This window comes from Bacillus rossius, chromosome 6, assembly GCF_032445375.1.
Source record: "Bacillus rossius redtenbacheri isolate Brsri chromosome 6, Brsri_v3, whole genome shotgun sequence".
Classification (NCBI taxonomy): domain Eukaryota; kingdom Metazoa; phylum Arthropoda; class Insecta; order Phasmatodea; family Bacillidae; genus Bacillus; species Bacillus rossius.
This window is the reverse complement of record NC_086334.1, coordinates 50958079-50976193: the sequence shown is the minus strand read 5'-3', so window position 1 is coordinate 50976193 and position 18115 is coordinate 50958079. Positions and strand designations below refer to the sequence as shown.

At 37.9% G+C, this 18115-nt stretch overlaps 1 protein-coding gene across 1 annotated transcript in view; it reads right to left on the bottom strand.

Annotated features, from left to right (window-relative positions):
• The window catches only part of LOC134533172 (dynein axonemal heavy chain 3), a 182794-nt gene extending 176744 nt beyond the window's left edge, over positions 1-6050 (bottom strand). The window contains exons 1-4 of the mRNA XM_063370536.1: positions 5858-6050; positions 5466-5604; positions 3692-5183; positions 75-315 (exon numbers count right to left, since the gene is read on the bottom strand). Of these exons, the coding sequence (XP_063226606.1) occupies positions 75-260 (186 nt within the window). The 5' untranslated portion in view covers positions 261-315; positions 3692-5183; positions 5466-5604; positions 5858-6050. The remainder of the gene's footprint in view (positions 1-74; positions 316-3691; positions 5184-5465; positions 5605-5857) is intronic.
• Between the last annotated feature and the right edge of the window lie 12065 nt (positions 6051-18115).

Genomic DNA, 18115 nt, shown 5'->3' with positions numbered 1-18115 from the left:
AGCACATCCTCTGTGACTCGCGGGGTGACGTTATGGACGCCGGAGTAAACCAGAGCCTCGGGGGATGCACTCACCGTGTGCGGGGCGGCCCTGGTCCAGGACCGCTCCTGCAGCAGAGGGGGGTAGCGCGCTGCGTCAACCACCTGCGCGAACAGCTGCGACCCCGAGTCCCCCTCCTCCACTTGCGGGAGGAACGGCAGGCGGGGAGCCGGCCTCTCCACCGGGGTGCACGGCCCTCGCCTGCGAGCGTCCCCACTCATCCTGCGGCGCACAGCCGTCGGTCTCAACCACTCCGCAGATCAACACAAGACATCGCTGTAAACAAAGTAGCGCCTGGGTTGACCGAGGTTCCGTATCATCAGAACTGACCTACAGCGCCATTACAGCAAAGACTGTTGAAAGAATTGCTTGAGGACCTAGATAATGATCTAACTGTTGTTGAAAGCTTAAAGAAAATTAACCTCAAAGATGCCATTTACAGGTTGTCGAATCATGGAGTGACATGAATGAATCAACACCCAAGAAAAGCTAGTAAAACATAGCCACTAAAATTGACACAACTGGGCCAACAGAAGATCAAGCCAATTTTCTTTTTCTATCAGTGTTATCAACGGTTTTGCTTATCAGATGTTACCAGGGTCCACATTATCTTGGTTAATCGAGACACTTTCTGTACCTACTCCTTAACCTATGCAAACAAAAAATTTAAAGCCTTGATAACTGTGGTTCAAAGCCCTGATGTAAGAGAGACTGCCTGCTAACTGGAGTTAATTGCCTGGTTTAGACCAGGTTTGTGTACATGCATGAGTGTGCTCTTATTTATGTGAATAAATGAACAAATTAATAAGAGTTATTTGAGATTGCGCAGCAACAGGTTGCAGTGGTACGAAAACAGAAGGATCGTAAGAAAACTTTACAGCATGAACTCTGATAAGTTTTTTTGGTTCTACTTGGTTCTAGTTAACAGGTTAAGTAAATTATGTGTTCGAACTTGTTTTTAATTATTTTATTTTCATAATTATCATGACAATTTTTTTAAGTACTTGGAAATAGGAAGTGATACTGCACATGTAGCTGATGTTACCTGACTAAGGATAAATATGATCCCAATCTGATGCATTTTCTTTCCATACATTTTTAACTTCATGTTTCTACCTTCACATATTTATTTGGATTATTTTTCGTTATTTACTTTTGTTACGGACCTTTGTAGTACAGTTGGTTAAAATTCCGAAATCAGTGCGAGCGGGTTTGGATTCAAATCCTGGCTAAGGTGTGTTTATGAGGGCCATTTTTAATTATAACATTAATAACTTCAAGATTAGATTGTATGCAAACCCTTGATTAGCCTAATGACATAAAAGCAGTTGTGTTGATAAGTCCCATGATGATGATTTAGTTTACTCTTGTTTCATATTCTAATTTTCTACATTTTTCATTTATAATTACATAAAAAGATCAACCAAACAGCTGTCATGGCATCATGGCATCATGGCATCATGGCAGCCGAAATACTTTTAAAGCTCAACACACAACTAGTCATCACAGCTAAACAAGTTTAAAGTTATGCGAAGAGTGATTTCTGAATGTGAAATATTAGTAGCCCTTAATTATTAGTTTAGAAATGGTCTAGTTAGACCAATACCAATATATGTTTAGAACATGGTTTAAAAAGTTCAGTCTGAATTCAGCACCTATTTTTCAAAACAAGTATTTTTTTTATGAAGTGAATGCAGTTAAACATTTATTGGCTGAAATTCTTTTAACCAAAATAGTGTTCAATCGAAACGACCAATGTCGACAAAAAAGAGGAGACAATCGTCTCGAATAGCTCTTTTTTGTAATTTTAGTATTTTTCGTTCTCTTTAGCTTTTTGCCCAAATTACAATATTACAGGGCATAATGGAGTGGAAGTACGCATGATAAACTGTTTTAATAGTTTTAAAATGAAACTAATTCCACAAGGTACATCAAGACATATCAGGCTGAAGCAAATTTTTTTGAAACAAATTTAATGTGCTCTGTAAATTTTGACTTTTTATCACAATAAATCAATAAGAATTTTTTTTAAGAAACTTGTGGAACATCATTCCCATCTATTTTAATGTTAACTTGTGTATTTACTAAGTTCCATTTTTAAACATAATATAACTGGTTGTTTAGTAGTTTACCATAAGTTTGTTGAGTGTAAGCCAATTTTTCATCTGATTAATTTTCTACTGAAGAATTCTGTGGATTTCCAATTTATAAAAAATATTTCTGATATAAAAGGTTACATTTCATTTGTTGCTAATACTGAAAATATGTTAGTAAAACAAATTAAATTTTATTGTACGTTGGATATATTACTTAATATGATAAACTATACAACAAATCTTTTTTATTATTTGCACTGAACCACCACATGAATTTAAAATAATTTCTTCATTAATTTATTTTAGTAATGACAAATTTTTAAAAATAAATATTAATTGTTATTTTTAATTATTTAGCATGAGCTAAGTAGGTACATGACAGATATAGGAGACACTTAACTTGTGATTTCAAATTCTCAATTTGCATCTGCCAAGTGTAAAATGTAGAGTACCTAAATACATACAATAGCTTAAACATTTCTCTTACTAGCTACAAATAGGTACGTATAGCACCTAGCCTACCTAGTTGTTTAATTATAGGCCTACACAAACTGGACGTGGTAAATAACTTACAAAAACAGAAATTTCAATGCAGCTATCTCAAAAATGCAAACAAAATTAATACCACCAACTAAATCATTATTTAATATAATTAGTATTTTATTTGCTTTGATGATAAACACACTAAAACATTTATTAACCTATTGACAGGAATTATTCTATATATACAACAAATTGAAATACCGTCATCTGGGGTGAATAGGGACATTTTTTAATGTTTTTTTTTTAAATTATCTGGTGTATAGTTTTGTTTTATTTTATAATTTTATAATTTTATTACATTTATATAATGCTACAAATCACAAGCTATTTGCACTGTTTAATAACATTTTGTTTGATCACTTCCAAAAATACTTACAAATTTTTTTCTTGGCGTCCCTATTCCCCCCAACGTCTGGGTGAACAGGGACACGTGTTTATTTTACTTTGTTTTCCCTATCCAACACCCCTATGGGGTCAATAGGGTTATTATTTATCTACTTTGTTGGTATAAATTTGATATTTTGTTGTAAAATTAAGAAAACCAATAAATTTTTTTAATGATTTAATTGTTTTAAAATGTAAAACTTAATGGTACAAAAATTTTTCTATGATCTAATCAGATACAAAATCCAGACAAGTTTAAACATGGAATCCGAAACATTAATACATATACATGAACTAAGATGAGAGTGGGTTTGGGTTGATCTTGTAACGCCCTCTTCACACTGTTGGTGACTTTAGAACAGCAAGAACATCAGAACCTGAAAAATCATACTCAACTGGTACATCAGGAAACACAAAAATGTCTGAGCACTTGTTCGACTAGCGAAGAAAGGTTCCGTTGTACTGGTACTTGTCTGTCAGAATATTCCCTGTCACCATTCCAATATAAACCTTAATACCCTTATCATAACAAAACTTTACCTTTACCCAGTCCCCTTCCTTCAAAGTCTCAATACCTCCAATCCCAATGTCTACTTCACCATTATGTTCATCTACACCAATGGAATTACCTTCATCTGAAGGCAGTTCTTGGCTCTCATCTTCAGTTGAAGATTCTGGATCATCAGGTTCTTCGAAGTCTGCTAAAGTAACACTGAGCCCAGCTGGTACATTCAAGCCTCTTCTTTCGCCCTGTTGGTTTGACTTCATCGCTTGCATGGTACCGCATTTCTTTCAAGACTTGCTGTGACTGGGGCAACATTCTCTTCACCATCTTGTATGGTAACAATAGCTGGACATTCATGGGGAAGCCTATTTAGTACTCTGTTTCTATCTAGAGGAAAAATTCCTGCTTTACAAAATCCAGCCTGAATATCGTGTTCCAAGCCCTTCCCCATCAAATGTAAAGTATTCTTCAGAAGAGAAGGAAAATATTTCTTGTCGAAGGGCCTGTTGCTGCATGTTACGATAGTTTTGCTCTCTTCAAGTACTTTCCTCCAAATCACTTTAAGGGGTCTGAAAAGAGCCACATCTAAGGGTTGGGTAATATGGGTGGAGTTTGGAGGTAGAAACACAAACAATATGTCATGTCGTTCACACAGCCTAACAACTTCTGGAGATAAATGAGAACTAAGGTTGTCACCTATCAGGAGCTTTCTTCCCTCGAATCGACGACAGTATCTTGTATGGCACTGCAACTCTCTGGAACCAGTCCAGAAAGCAATTCTCATCCATCCATCCATCCATCCATCCATCCATCCATCCATCCATCCAGATTTGCTGCGGTTGAAGAAAGTGCCTGGTGGTCCACCCAAAGTCCATAAATCATATAGGTATGTCGACTTGTAGATTACGTAAGGGGGCAAAATCGTACCTGAAGCAGTTGCTGCCATCATAACAGACACACTTGACTTGCTTTGATTCATAACTCGCTCTGGATACTTGCAACCTCTCTGATAAATCAGTTTCTGGCTGCCTGGATCATCAGAGAGTGCAGTTTCATCATAGTTTATCAGCAAGTGTGGTGGTATACCTTCCACAGTTGCTTCCAATTCATCAAAGAATTTGTTGATGATCACAGGAGTTACACTTGCTCGGGTTGGTTTAATATTCTGACACATGCGTTGTGAGAGTGCGGTCTTGTGCCTAGTCAGAAAGTTGAGAGCCCAACCATAGCCAGGCATGTTGTTTTTAAATTTAACCATGTGCTTTCCCTCTCTGTCCAAATGATACTTCACAAAACAACGTAAATCAAAGGCACTCAATGGATAACCCCATTCAGCACACTTCAAAAGACAATCAACAAGTTTCTTTTCAAGTTCATCTGATAGAGAATTCTGACCACCTTTATTCTTAAAACGAAGATGCTCACCTGTGTCATTCTTGAATTTTTTTCACATAGCGATGTAAGGCTGACTTGGAAACTCCAAAATGCTTATGTGCCTTCCTTAAGGACATACCACGGTTAACTTCCTGAACTGCTCGTTGGACATTTTCTTGATCAACAGGACGATGGACTCTTGAACGAGGATCTCTTTTGTAGTTCCTTGGCATTGTGAATTCCTGCACAAGAAAATATATTCAAATTAGGTTAGACTAGAAGTACTTTTTATACCTTCCATTTCAAACTTTAGTATGTTAAAAAGTACCTATGTAATTATGTTATCATTGAAAATAAGTAGGCCTGACTTCCTTTTTTTCTTACAAAATACATAGTTTCATACATTTTTAAAGGTGTCCCTATCCTCGCCAGTTTTATTTTAAAATTTATTCTCTTTGTTAAGATAATTAGTTGTAAAATTCAGAACAGCGATAACTTTAATTTATTAATATGAAAATACTCACCAAATTACAGCAAACATACAATGCTATAACCACAACATGTCAAGACTTCCAGAAGTCAGCAGTCAGCACCAGTGAACATTTGTGAGGTTAGGGAAATTCCCTCCAATTTAATAGTTGATAATAATGGACGCCAACCAAACTGAAATAAAAATACAAAATTTTTGCTCTAACTCTATCATACATAAAGGTTTCTACAACTTACCAGCACTGGCACAATTATAACATGCATTATATATGGAGAAGCTATAATTAATTAGTTTTTTTAAAGTTTTTGTCCCTGTTCACCTCCACGTCCTTATTCACCCCAGATGACGGTACAAAATAATAATAATAAATTACCTAATAAATAACTAACAATAAAATCTAATATTACATTTAAACTTATTACCTACGTTGTATAACTATAACATATAAATCATTAAAATCTGCACACAAAACCCAAGCCAGAAACAACAGAGTGCATATAATTAAATTCAAAAAGACATCTTGTTTAACAACAAATATATCTTGTTTACCATGGCAACTCAAGCCACAAGAAAACAACCAAATTTTAGAAATATTATTTAAAAAACAAAAAGTTCAAAATTTAAAATTAACTATCTTAACTACTGAGACCATTGAACTATATTTTGACTCAGAAGATATTAAAAGATACTATGATCAACTAAAATATTTGTCATTTGATTAGAAATATAAAATAAATATAATGAAAGGCAAAATAAACTAAAAATAAATAAAAATAAATAAAACTAATTAATACACAATTTAATGTTTTATGCTCAAATGAATAAGTTCAGGTTTATAAATTTGTATGTAGAAAAAATTGTAGGTCCAAAAATAAAATTCAGTAAACACAACATTTCAGAAACACTGGGGCCCTATTCTTGACGCTGTGGGAATAATTCAGTTAGTGGAATTCCTTCATTCAGACAGAGATATGCTAAACTCTATTATTGATAACTTGCTAGCAGAATTATGTCACAAACTGTCGGAATTATTCCGTCACCTCCTTTGCTGGCGGAATCACCATTCCGATATAGATTTGAGAGTTTATTGTTCTTAGAACTTAGATTTGTTGAAAATGGACGCTCTGTTTTTGATCTGAAATACTTAAAAATCACGTGGATGGTTGGTTAAGTTAGGTTAGATACATTTAAAACCAGCAATAACTTGACGCCGACCGCCGGTGCTCCCTCTGGTTCGCACAGGCCGTTATGTCACAACAACACTTACTCTTAAGTGCGTCGAACACGCCCGAGCGTGATGTCCGCCGAGTGTGTGAAAGTGCGCCGCGACGAACACCAACGCAACGTCAGCGCCCGGCCGGGTGTGGCAATGCGCCTAATTAATTATATAATTATTCTGTCAAATTAAAACAACTAAATTAATAACAATTTAAAAGAGGATTCATGTAAGGGAAATTATGTCTAATTGTTTTATAAGCATATATAGTGTAACTTGTCTTTAAGTCCAAACTGGCCGGGTCGGTTTTCCCGCGTTCCACGTGGTTAGGCGCGAGGCCGCAGGGCGGTCTCGCGCTCAGTTACCGTCGGGAGCTCGAAGGGGTCGGGCGCTCCGCGAACGTCGGGCCATCAACTTTCGCGCTTCATCTCCATATCAGCAATAGTGTAAGTCTTTTAAAATCCTTTAACTTGCTCGGCGCCGACCCCACCTCAGTCGCACGATATTTCGTGCGACTCGTAACTTATTAATTTTTATCCCGACAGGGAATTTTCTCATGTTCTACGTAATATCATGTCCAGTTTAAGGAAAGCGTATAGTGTTACGCAGTTTTCGGCTTCATAGCCAGTTAATCGTTATTACCGTAGGCTTTTTGTAACGAGTGTTGTATGCTACTGACTAACTTTCGCTTTTTAATTATCATCATTCTAAACGTGTAATTTGTAACGTGTGTTTTAACTAAATAACTTTCTTTTCCAAGAGACTTTTACGTGTACGTCTCCAGCTGGCGTGTCCACGTAATTTTAGAGACATTAATATTTCGTCGCAGGCTAGACTGCAAACAATCCTGAACATAGGAACTTCTCTACGTATTTACATGTCAGCCTAAGTTGTGGCAACACCAGTTCCGTGACTATCTGCCAAACCTTTCATAGGGACGAGAATCCACCGTTTCAGCTTGTCGATATTACTTTGCAATCTATCTTGGTCGCGCGCGCCGTTACGTTCAGAGATACGCGTGTCACAGCGGTCCGACAACGGACGCGGCCAGTATCGGGACGAATAAGTGTATCAATACTGAATAAAGTGCAGTGTCCTGTAACTCGTTTACCATTCATTTACAAGGCGTCCTGGGTGGCCTGAACAGCCCAGGTAATTTCAGAACCGAGACGCGCTCCTGCCTGCAGCCACGAGGCCGAACCCCCGTTAAAACCCCTGAGATCTTTTACAACGCTAATATTTAATTAAAAAACTAAAACAGGCAGCGGGAGTGGCGTCAAACTTACTCACCTTGTTATATTATATTATATATATTCAGATAAAATACTGTAGGCATGCCTATTACCAAGTCGTAGATTATATGATTAAAATTTAAGTTATTCCTAATGTAACTAAAACATTATTTATATAAACTGATACGGTATATAATTGGTATAAGAAAGTGTCCAAATTACTGTATTTAAAAATTGTACAAGTGCCTTTCACATCTTTAAAATTAATGTGTTCGTGATGAGAAATAGTTTGTAATTTAAATACAATTTAAAAAATAAGAATATTGTATTAATTTCTGTGATTACCAATGTCAGTTTCATAAATATTCACTAACGAAAGTTATATTCACCATTTTTAGTTTCTTAAAACTTTATCTACTGTACATTTTATACTAATCTTTACTAATATGCATAAGTGTATTGTCTAGGTTTGAACCATAATTTATGCACGTTTTTGAAGAAAGGGGCTTTGATAAGAGCATCGTTGTCTTACATATCAAGCAAGCATCATTTCGAAATCTATATTAGTTAATTAGTTATAAGCAAAATGAAAATAGCATTGAATCTTATAATGTTAACGCGGGTTGCGTAGTGCCCCTGAAACATTGGAGTGGCCTCTTAATTATTGTGTTTTTAATGATAGCCGTTATAGCAGATTCAAGATTATACATTAAGCTGTATAATGGAATAAAACTACCGGATCATTCCGCTAGCGGAATTATTCCGACAGTGTAAAGAATTGGGCCCCAGGGGAGGAGTTGGGTAAAATACTTTAAACTATATGAGTAGAAAAGCTGGTATGACAGTTATAGGTGTAGGAAGATGACTGAGGTAAGCTCTAAGATAGTTTGCACAGACGTGGATACAAAGGGAGGAAAAACTACAAGTGGAAGATGCAGGGATAATAGATGTGAACAGAAACATGGAAGCAATATATTCTAGTGTGGGCACGACAGGAGTGGTTGGTCTTGAGGAAAAGGTATTGAAAAAAGTCCGAAGAACCTATGGAGAAAGTTAAAAATAAATGGAAGAGTGAAGTAAAGAATGAACTTCTTACCATTGGGTGAAAGTCGAATTGCATATATACATTTTAAAATTAAACTATATTAAATTATTTTTACTTTAAAAATGTATGAAACACCCTTTAGTACTTTCTCTGATTACACAAGCCGTTATGCCTCATATGGCATTTACAACATAAGGCGTGTGACAAGAACGTGTGCAGCGCAGTGCAAAGCATCTCTATGTCACACAGTGAGCAAACATCAACACCGATGAGTCGATTGTCGTTCGAATGACAATCGATGAAGCTTTTAATGTTTTAATTCTGTATTTTGAAAAACACTTTGATGTAATAATTATGATAAAGCCTTTTTTTATCTTTATTAATAAGAACGATTTAAATAATTAACATATTTGACCTAGTGCGATCTCGCTTCAAAACATGGCCTACACCGATCTTAATATCATTGAACATTTTCGTGTGAAGATGGCCACTAATGCCAAGAGTTCATCAGGGGTGCTCCAGTTCATTATCATGCACTAGGACTATAATATGCTTTCTCGAACTGTGAAGCCCCTCACAATTTCTCACCATATGACTTTACAACAATTATGTAAGTTTACTTAAATCATTTTTATTGACTCCACAGCTAGCGCCTCATGCCCATCCAAAGAACTTTTTTACATTTGCGCAAAACTGCCTACTAGTTGTGTGATGCAGCTTGCCAGCAGCGTTGCCAACTGTACGGTCCTGACCGTACATGTACGGTAATTTCACTGTGTACGGACGTACGGTCCTGCCCTTGGATTGTACGCCATTTGTACGGTCCAATAAACACATGTAGTAGGTATGTGTTTTCTACCCAATAAAATATTTAACACAATTGTTTCAATAATATCTAACTAGTTTTGAAAATCTCATCATTTCATACACTTCTACGTAGGTCTATTATGGCTACCGTGCGGGGAATACGGCGCTTCGTAATTTTTTACCAAAGGGGAATGCCCGTACTATCTGGTTGGAGTTGGATGCTGATAAAAAAGAGCCAGTAGTAATAGATATATCTGGTGAGTAACAAGGCATATTTTCATTGTTTTGTCTGCCAAAGGATTTGTTTTTAATTTAATAGGTCAAGTGGGGAAATGTTTTCAGCAGATTTGTAATATATTTTATTTTGATAAGCAGTGATAAGATTTTTGATTTACACTGACGCCACTCCCGCTGCCTGTCTAAGTTTTTTAAGTAGTTATTAATATGAAAAGTGATCTCAGGGTTATTAACGGGGGTTCGGCCTCGTGGCTGCAGGCAGGAGCGCGTCGCGTTCGAAATCTCCCCGGGCTGTTCAGGCCACCCAGGATGCCTTATAAATAAATGGTAAACGGATTGACACGACACTGCACTTTATTGTGAAATGTTACACACACTGGTCCAAGTACTGGCCGCGTCTGTTGTCTGACCACCGCGGCAAGCGAGTCTCTATGCGTAGACGATGCGCACGACCAGGATAGGTTGCAAAGTGGTATGTGCGGACTTATACAGTGTCTGATTATCAACGTGAGAAATGCTGCGGATGGTCACGGAGCTACTCTACTGCACTAGCTTATGCAGACATGGACGTTACCGTGTAAAAACAGCACGTACAACTGAATGTTCAAAAATTATTTGCAATCTAACCTGTGGCAAGATATTAAAGTCCCGAAAAGTACGTAGGCCCGGTTAGATGAAAACATACAAGTTACAGTCACTTATTAAGCAGTTATTATTTGGTTAGAATGCACATTACAAGTTACACATTTAAATACTAAGAAAGTTAGATACGTAAATTAAAGAGTAAGAATTTGACACACGTGGCTGGCTAAGAGCCTTCGATTATAACGATTACTTGGCTTTGGAGCCGGAAAACTGCGTAACTCATATACGCTGTCCTTAAACTCTGGACATGAAAATTACGTAATAAATGCAAAACTCCCTGTTGGGATAAAAAATGATTAGGTAACGAGTCGCACGAAATAACGTGCGCCTGAGTGGGGTCGGCGCAGAGCTGGTGAAAGGATTCGAAGAACTTACACTATTGCTGAGACTTGGATGTAGCGCGAAAGTTGAAGGCTCTGCGTTCGCGGAGCGACCGACCCCTGTGAGCTCCCGACGGCAACTGGCGTGAGGGCGCCGTGCGACCTCGCGCCGAGACACGTGAAGCGTGGTAAAACAGCTCCGACCAGTTTTGGACTTAAATGACGTATTTCACAATATATGATTATTGAACAATCGAACATAATTTCCCTTGAATTAATTATCTTTTAATTGTTATTAATTTGGTTGTTTTTGATTAGAAAGAATAATTAATGATTTAGTTTAGCGCATTGCCACACCCGGCCGGGCGCTGTAATCGACTTGGTGTTCGTCGCAGTGCACTTACACTCACTCGGCGGACATCACGCTCGGGTATGTTCGATGCACTTAAGAGTAAGTGTTGTTGTGGCATAACGGTCTTTGCGGACCAGAGGGAGCACCGGCGGTTGGCGTCAACACATATTTACGTTAATGTATGACCCGACGTTGTGTTATATTACTCAATAGACGAGTTGGCTAAGTGCGTGTGTGCACCGGTTCATGACCGAGGATAAGTTAGATTCGAATCTGAGATTCGAATCTAAAAAATTCTCGGAAGGCACCGTAATTATCGTACACGGCATAAAAACACAGAAATGTGTTTCTGCAACAACGGCGTAAGTAAATTCCTTTAAAAAATGCCTGTTTAACAGGGGAAAGAAAATATATCTACATGTTTATTCGACTACATTCACCTTAAAGAACACCTTGCTGTGTTTAATACGACGTATCAGATTCGGATTTATATATGTTTGTGTTGAATTTACCGGCCTCTGAACTTAGCATTTTACAACCATCATGGGACGAAAACGCCAAGTTTGAAGGCCTATAACAGAGAACTCGAATTTGGTAAAGCATAGCGACTACATTCACCTTAAAGAACACCTTGCTGTGTTTAATACGACGTATCAGATTCGGATTTATATATGTTTGTGTTGAATTTACCGGCCTCTAAACGTAGCATTTTATAACCCAGATCAGTCGAAAATGTGAAGTTTGAGGGGCTATAACAGAGAACTCGAATTTGGTAAAGCATAGCGACTACATTCACCTTTAAGAACACCTTGCTGTGTTTAATACGACGTATCAGATTCGGATTTATATATGTTTTCGTTGAATTTACCGGCCTCTGAACTTAGCATTTTACAACCATCATGGGACGAAAATGCCAAGTTTGAAGACCTATAACACAGGACTCGAATTTGGTAAAGCATAGAGACTACATTCACCTTAAAGAACACCTTGCTGTGTTTAATACGACGTATCAGATTCGGATTTATATATGTTTGTGTTGAATTTACGAGCCTCTGAACTTAGCATAATACAACCATCATGGGACGAAAATGACAAGTTTGAAGGGCTATATAACAGAACTCGAATTTGGTAAAGCATAGCGACTACACTCCCCTTAAAGAACTCCTTGCTGTGTTTAATACGACATATCAGATTCGGATTTATATATGTTTGTTTTGAATTTACCGGCCTCTGAACTTAGCATTTTACAGTAGGTGTATTTGGTATGTATGAGGACACCGTCGGCCGGAGGGGGATCGGGGATCCAGTAGTAGGAAAATACCGGTTCAAGGACAGGCGCAGGATCCAGGAGCCGACCTTGAATTTTGAATTTGACCTTGACCTTTGACCTTTAAGTTTGACCTTGATCTGTAACTTTGACCTTGACCTTGAAATTTGACCTTGACCTTGAAATTTCACCTTAACCTTGAAATTTTACCCTGACATTGAAATTCGACCCTGACCTTTAGCCTTGCGACCCTCGATGTTGCCAACCTCTTGGATTACGTCATCTAATCCATGATAATCTATGCTAATCCATGCCAATCTATGCTAATCTGTATGCCAATCTATGCTAATACGTATGCCAATCTATGCTAATACATATACCAATCTATGCCAATTCGTATGCAAATCTATGCTAATTCGTATGCCAATCTATGCTAATCTGTATGCCAATCTATGCTAATCCATATGCCAATCTATGCTAATCCATATGTTAATCCATGCTAATCCATGCTAATCCATCCGCCATTTTGTATTTCTAGAAATTTCCACCAACTTCGAATCGTGACGTCACCGTTGCACTTTTCGTCACGGCCGCCATCTTGGATTCAAATTTTTTTTTTTGAACTTCAACTTTTCGAAATTCGATGTAATCATCAGCCACCATCTTGTTTCGTCTGCTGGTGGCTGCCCTCTTGTTTAGTCTGCTGGTGGCCGCCATCTTGTTTTCGTCTGCTGGAGGCAGCCATCTTGTGACGTCATATAGTTATGTTGGTCGCCTTTTTGCCTTCCTTAATGCATACCTAAGGTGCCACATTTGAAATTAAAATTATTATACAGCCGCCATCTTTAATTCCAGCACAGACTACCAGATGGCGCTAAATTCAAAAATTAGTTGCCATAGGCGCCGCCATCTTGGTCCTCAAGTTGGCTGGTATATGTCGCTAGTATCGCGCGCCAAATTCAAAAATAAGTTGCTAGAGGCGCCGCCATTTTGGTTTTCAAGTTGGCTGGTAGATGTCGCTAGTATCGCGCGCCAAATTCAAAAATTAGTTGCCATAGGCGCCGCCATCTTGGTTCTCAAGTTGGCTGGTAGATGTCGCTAGTATCGCGCGCCAAATTCAAAAATTAGTTGTCAGAGGCGCCGCCATCTTGGTTCTCAAGTTGGCTGGTAGATGGTGCCACCATCGCCATATTTTTGTTCATATAATCGATACCAGATGTCGCCACCGTCGCCATCTTTAGTTCCTAGTGTTGCTACCAGAGTGTGCCACCGTCACCATCTTTAATTCTTAAAGTTACCGCCGGAGCGCACCACTGTCGCCATCTTTAATTCTTAAAGTTACTGCTGGATGGCGCCAAGTGTTATGTAGTCAGTCGAGACAAGTCGGGAACGAGTCGAGACAAGTCTAGACAGTCGAGACAAGTCGGGGGGACAAGACGAGACAAGTCGGTAGCCTGTATTCTACAAGTTCTCCGTTGCCGCCATCTTTAATTCATAAAGTCGCTACCAGATGGCGCCACTGTCGGCCATCTTTAATTCAAGGCATTATCGCCAGATGGCGCCAAGTTTGAATTAAAAACCTACAAGTGTTATGCAATGTGTAACCAGTCGAGGCAAGTCGAGATAAGTTTGGAACCTGTAGCCATATTCTAAACTATGTTTATTATTTATTTATGTATGCCTTTATATGTTTAGGTTTGATGATAGAGTAATGCAAGGGAATGGCTTTTCATTTATATTTGCGACAAACAAACCATCCAACCGATTACATTATTCCAAGTGACCATATTGGATGATGACATCACCGTTGCAATTTCCGTTACGGCCGCCATCTTTAAATATATTATTGGAGTTTAATAAAAAAATTAAATTTATAAAATTTTAATAAATCTAATATATAAAATTCTTGTGTCAGTTTTCGTTGCCATACTCCTCCGAAACGGCTTGACCGATTTTGATGAAATTTTTTGTGCTTATCCGGTATCTATGAGAATCAGCCAACATCTATTTTTCATCCCCCTAAATGTTAGGGGTAGTCCACCCCTAAATTTTTTTTATTTCCAGTTTTTGGTAGGAAATCACCATGGCAACGGCTGTTGCTTTGTTGATGCTTCATTCGTCTCTATGGCAACGGCTATTTCATTGTTAGTGCAGTCCTCATCACCGTTGAAATTTTGCAAGTACTTTAAATATCAAAAATTGCCCTTTTTTTTCAAGTATATATATTTTACAGACTTGAAACTTCACAGTAATGTTCCTTATGTTACGCAGGATGACATTTTCCGAAAATTAGATTCCATAGCATAGGTGGTTAAAACCAGGCAACAGTGGGTACTTTGTCTGCATGAGAACAGTATTTTGCATTGTTCATGCCTTCTGCATCTCCATGGCAACAGGCATCGCGCGGCAGTGGCGTACCCACAACGAGGGGCATGTATTATGAGCGGCGCAAGAGTGATCTGCCTGTAGACTGCCGTAGCGAAGTACGGGTACATAAGTTTTATGTTGCGTGCACGAGTCGGGAAACCATCGGTACATTATACAGCATTGTAATAAATTTTCACTGATGTTTTTATTTACCATTACTGTAAATGGGAGATGTGGCTTAATTTTTTTCCATTAGTATAGCCGTGCGAAGCCGGGTCGGGCAGCTAGTTATTTATAAAAAAAAAACTTTTACGACACGGAGCTCGGAGTCCTCGGTTCGAACCTGGTGAGGGCAAAAAAATTTAAAAATGGCGACCGATCCTTTCCTCGTGGTGGCTGCAGGCAGACTGACTCCCACCACTTTTTTTTTCAAAGTATATATAACGTCATCTAGTATGACGACATGTCCGCCATCTTGTCTTCGATGCTGGAAGCCAACATCATTGTATCGTCGTCGAGAGTGCGCTGACGCCATGTTAGTTTAGTTCTTATCCGCTAGAGTGCAGTAATCATTTATTACTGACACCAGCCATCTTGAAATTTGGCCGCCATCTTGAAAATCCGTAATTATTTAGCTAGGAATTCGGGAAAAAGTTCAAAATTCATTAAATAAATCACTCATTAATTTACATTTTGATTCTATCCGCTCCTGTCATCGGTTCGATACCCGATCGATGTAATAATGTTTAATTTTATGTAAAAAATTATAATTTCAATAAACCATGTTCAACATTCGTAAAGAGACTCTAAATCCTCTACGACCATCATCCTATCAGACATCAAGACCACCATATTGGAAATGCGTAATTTTAATGCTAGAGATCCGGGAAAAAGTTCAAAATTCATTAATAATTATGTAATCTATATACTGATTGATTAGATCGACTTTGGTCCTTGGTTCGATCCCTGGCCGATACAAAACAACTTTAATATTTTAATAAAGTACCACTAAAGTGTCAGGTTGAGAAAATAAAAAACACCGCAAGTTCTTTTAAAAAAACTTTTATTACATAAATTATACATTACCACAAGTACAAAAAACACACAGACAAATTACCAAAGTTTCGTGGATCTCTCGATTCAAACAGTCTTCTTACTATACTGACTATGTCCTTTACATGACTTTAAATGTCTATTCAGTTTATCAGCTCGACATATTGGTACACCACAATTTGCACACAAAGTCGAATTATCGACTTCATTAAAAGGACAGTGATATATTTCGTGTCGTTGTGCACTTTGAATATTTGCCAATGTTTTGTTACAAAATATACAGCTTGATTCCGATGAATGTACAGCCAGTCTATCACAATTCCTGAGGTGCCGTTTTAATCTTCCATATTGTACAAACTTGCTTAAACACCTGTTGCACTGATATTTAATGCGTTCAGAGTTATTACTACAATTGTGTATTACATAATCCCGTAATTTCAAGTTTTTGATCTTCTCACAGTACGTGCAGTCGGGTGATGGAACACCGCTGGATGCTCCTTCCTTCATCAATGCCACTGGAACTGTTGACAACCATTGTAACACTGCTGACATGTTAACTTCTGAAGCCGTTGAGGTCTGCTCTGCGGAAGATGTTGCACGCGTCGAAATCTCCTGCTGTGCTGAGAGAGCAGGTGTAGCTGTAGACGTCGTTGTCATCGTGCTCTGCACTGATGATGGTATACCTTCGATCCAGGTTGGTGTAGATAGTGGTAATGATGCCATCGAGTTCTCAAGAATAGCTAGATACAGGTCTATTATGTTATACAAGTCTAACTATCCGATCCGTTCATCACAGCAGCCAGAGACGGACTGAAGTCCATATTACCAGGGTCTCACTTACATAGTCTCATCAGCTGGTACAACACATGAGTCAAAACAATAACCAGGTTCATTATACTCGCACTTTACTTTCTCGGAGCATTTTTTATAATGAAGATGTAAGCTATCAAGACGTGAAATTAGTTTTTTGCACTTATTGCACTGAAATTGTATTCTTTTAACATTATTAGAACAACTGCTTCTTTCATGTCTGTGAGCATTTGAGGTGATAGTAAATGATGCGTCACAGTATTTGCACTGACGCAATGTACGCTCTTCATTAGTTGAAGAATCCATTGCTGATGATGAAACTTCAGCTGATGGTGGAACAGCACATATCGAAGTCTCTTCCAGTGTTGTCAGAGGCGTTGCCAACGGGATCTGCTCCAACATCGTCGGCGCTGACGTCATGGTTCCCGTAGTCGATGGTACATCCTCCATCGAGTACGACGTTAAAGTCGGTAAAGATGCCATCGAAATCTCAAGAACAGCTAATTGACACGACTTATGCACCAGAATAAACAAACTAGGTGATCCGTACACCGTCGACGGCAGTAACAAACTGAGCGTCCTGCTGTCTAGGACTCGTTTATATACATTAACCGGTTTGAATAATACGCTAGTCAAATCAAGAACAATTTACTAAAATACTAGAGTCAAAACAACATTAAAAAAAATAGAAGCACCATCATCAAAAAAGGAAGCACATTTGGAAGCACCATCAAAAAAGGAAAAACAATAGGAAGCACCGTCAACGAAAAGGCAGCACATTTGGAAGCACCGACACCGAAAAGATAGCACCGCCATCGAAATGGCAGCACATTTGGAAGCACCGTCATCGAAAAGGCAGCACATTTGGAAGCTCCATCAACAAAAAAAAAAGGCCAAAAGGAAGCACAAGTTACGAGATCTAAGTCTTAGTTAGAAATCAGAATACAAGAAATAAAAACATTAAATTCTTATAATTTAAATTATTTATTTTATTGCTTTACATTATACAAATGCAAGTAAAAGAAGCCATTATTATATGTAGCCAGCATAAATTAATAAAAAAATTTAAAAAAATTAAAAAATGCATAAAATCTGGCTTGTACAAGAACTCTATCTTTGCTCAACAATGATAAGTTTACAAGCTAGCAGAAACTGTTTATGCATTTTTTTATTTTTTTATTTTTTTATTAATTTATTTTTATTTTTTAATATTTTTTCCTGTAATTTTATGATATCAAAGAAAACATGTGGTGGTTTTCTCCGAGTACTTCTGATTAATCTGGTCAATATTATGATTGTTTTCTCCGTGTGCTCCTGATTATTCTTGCCAATA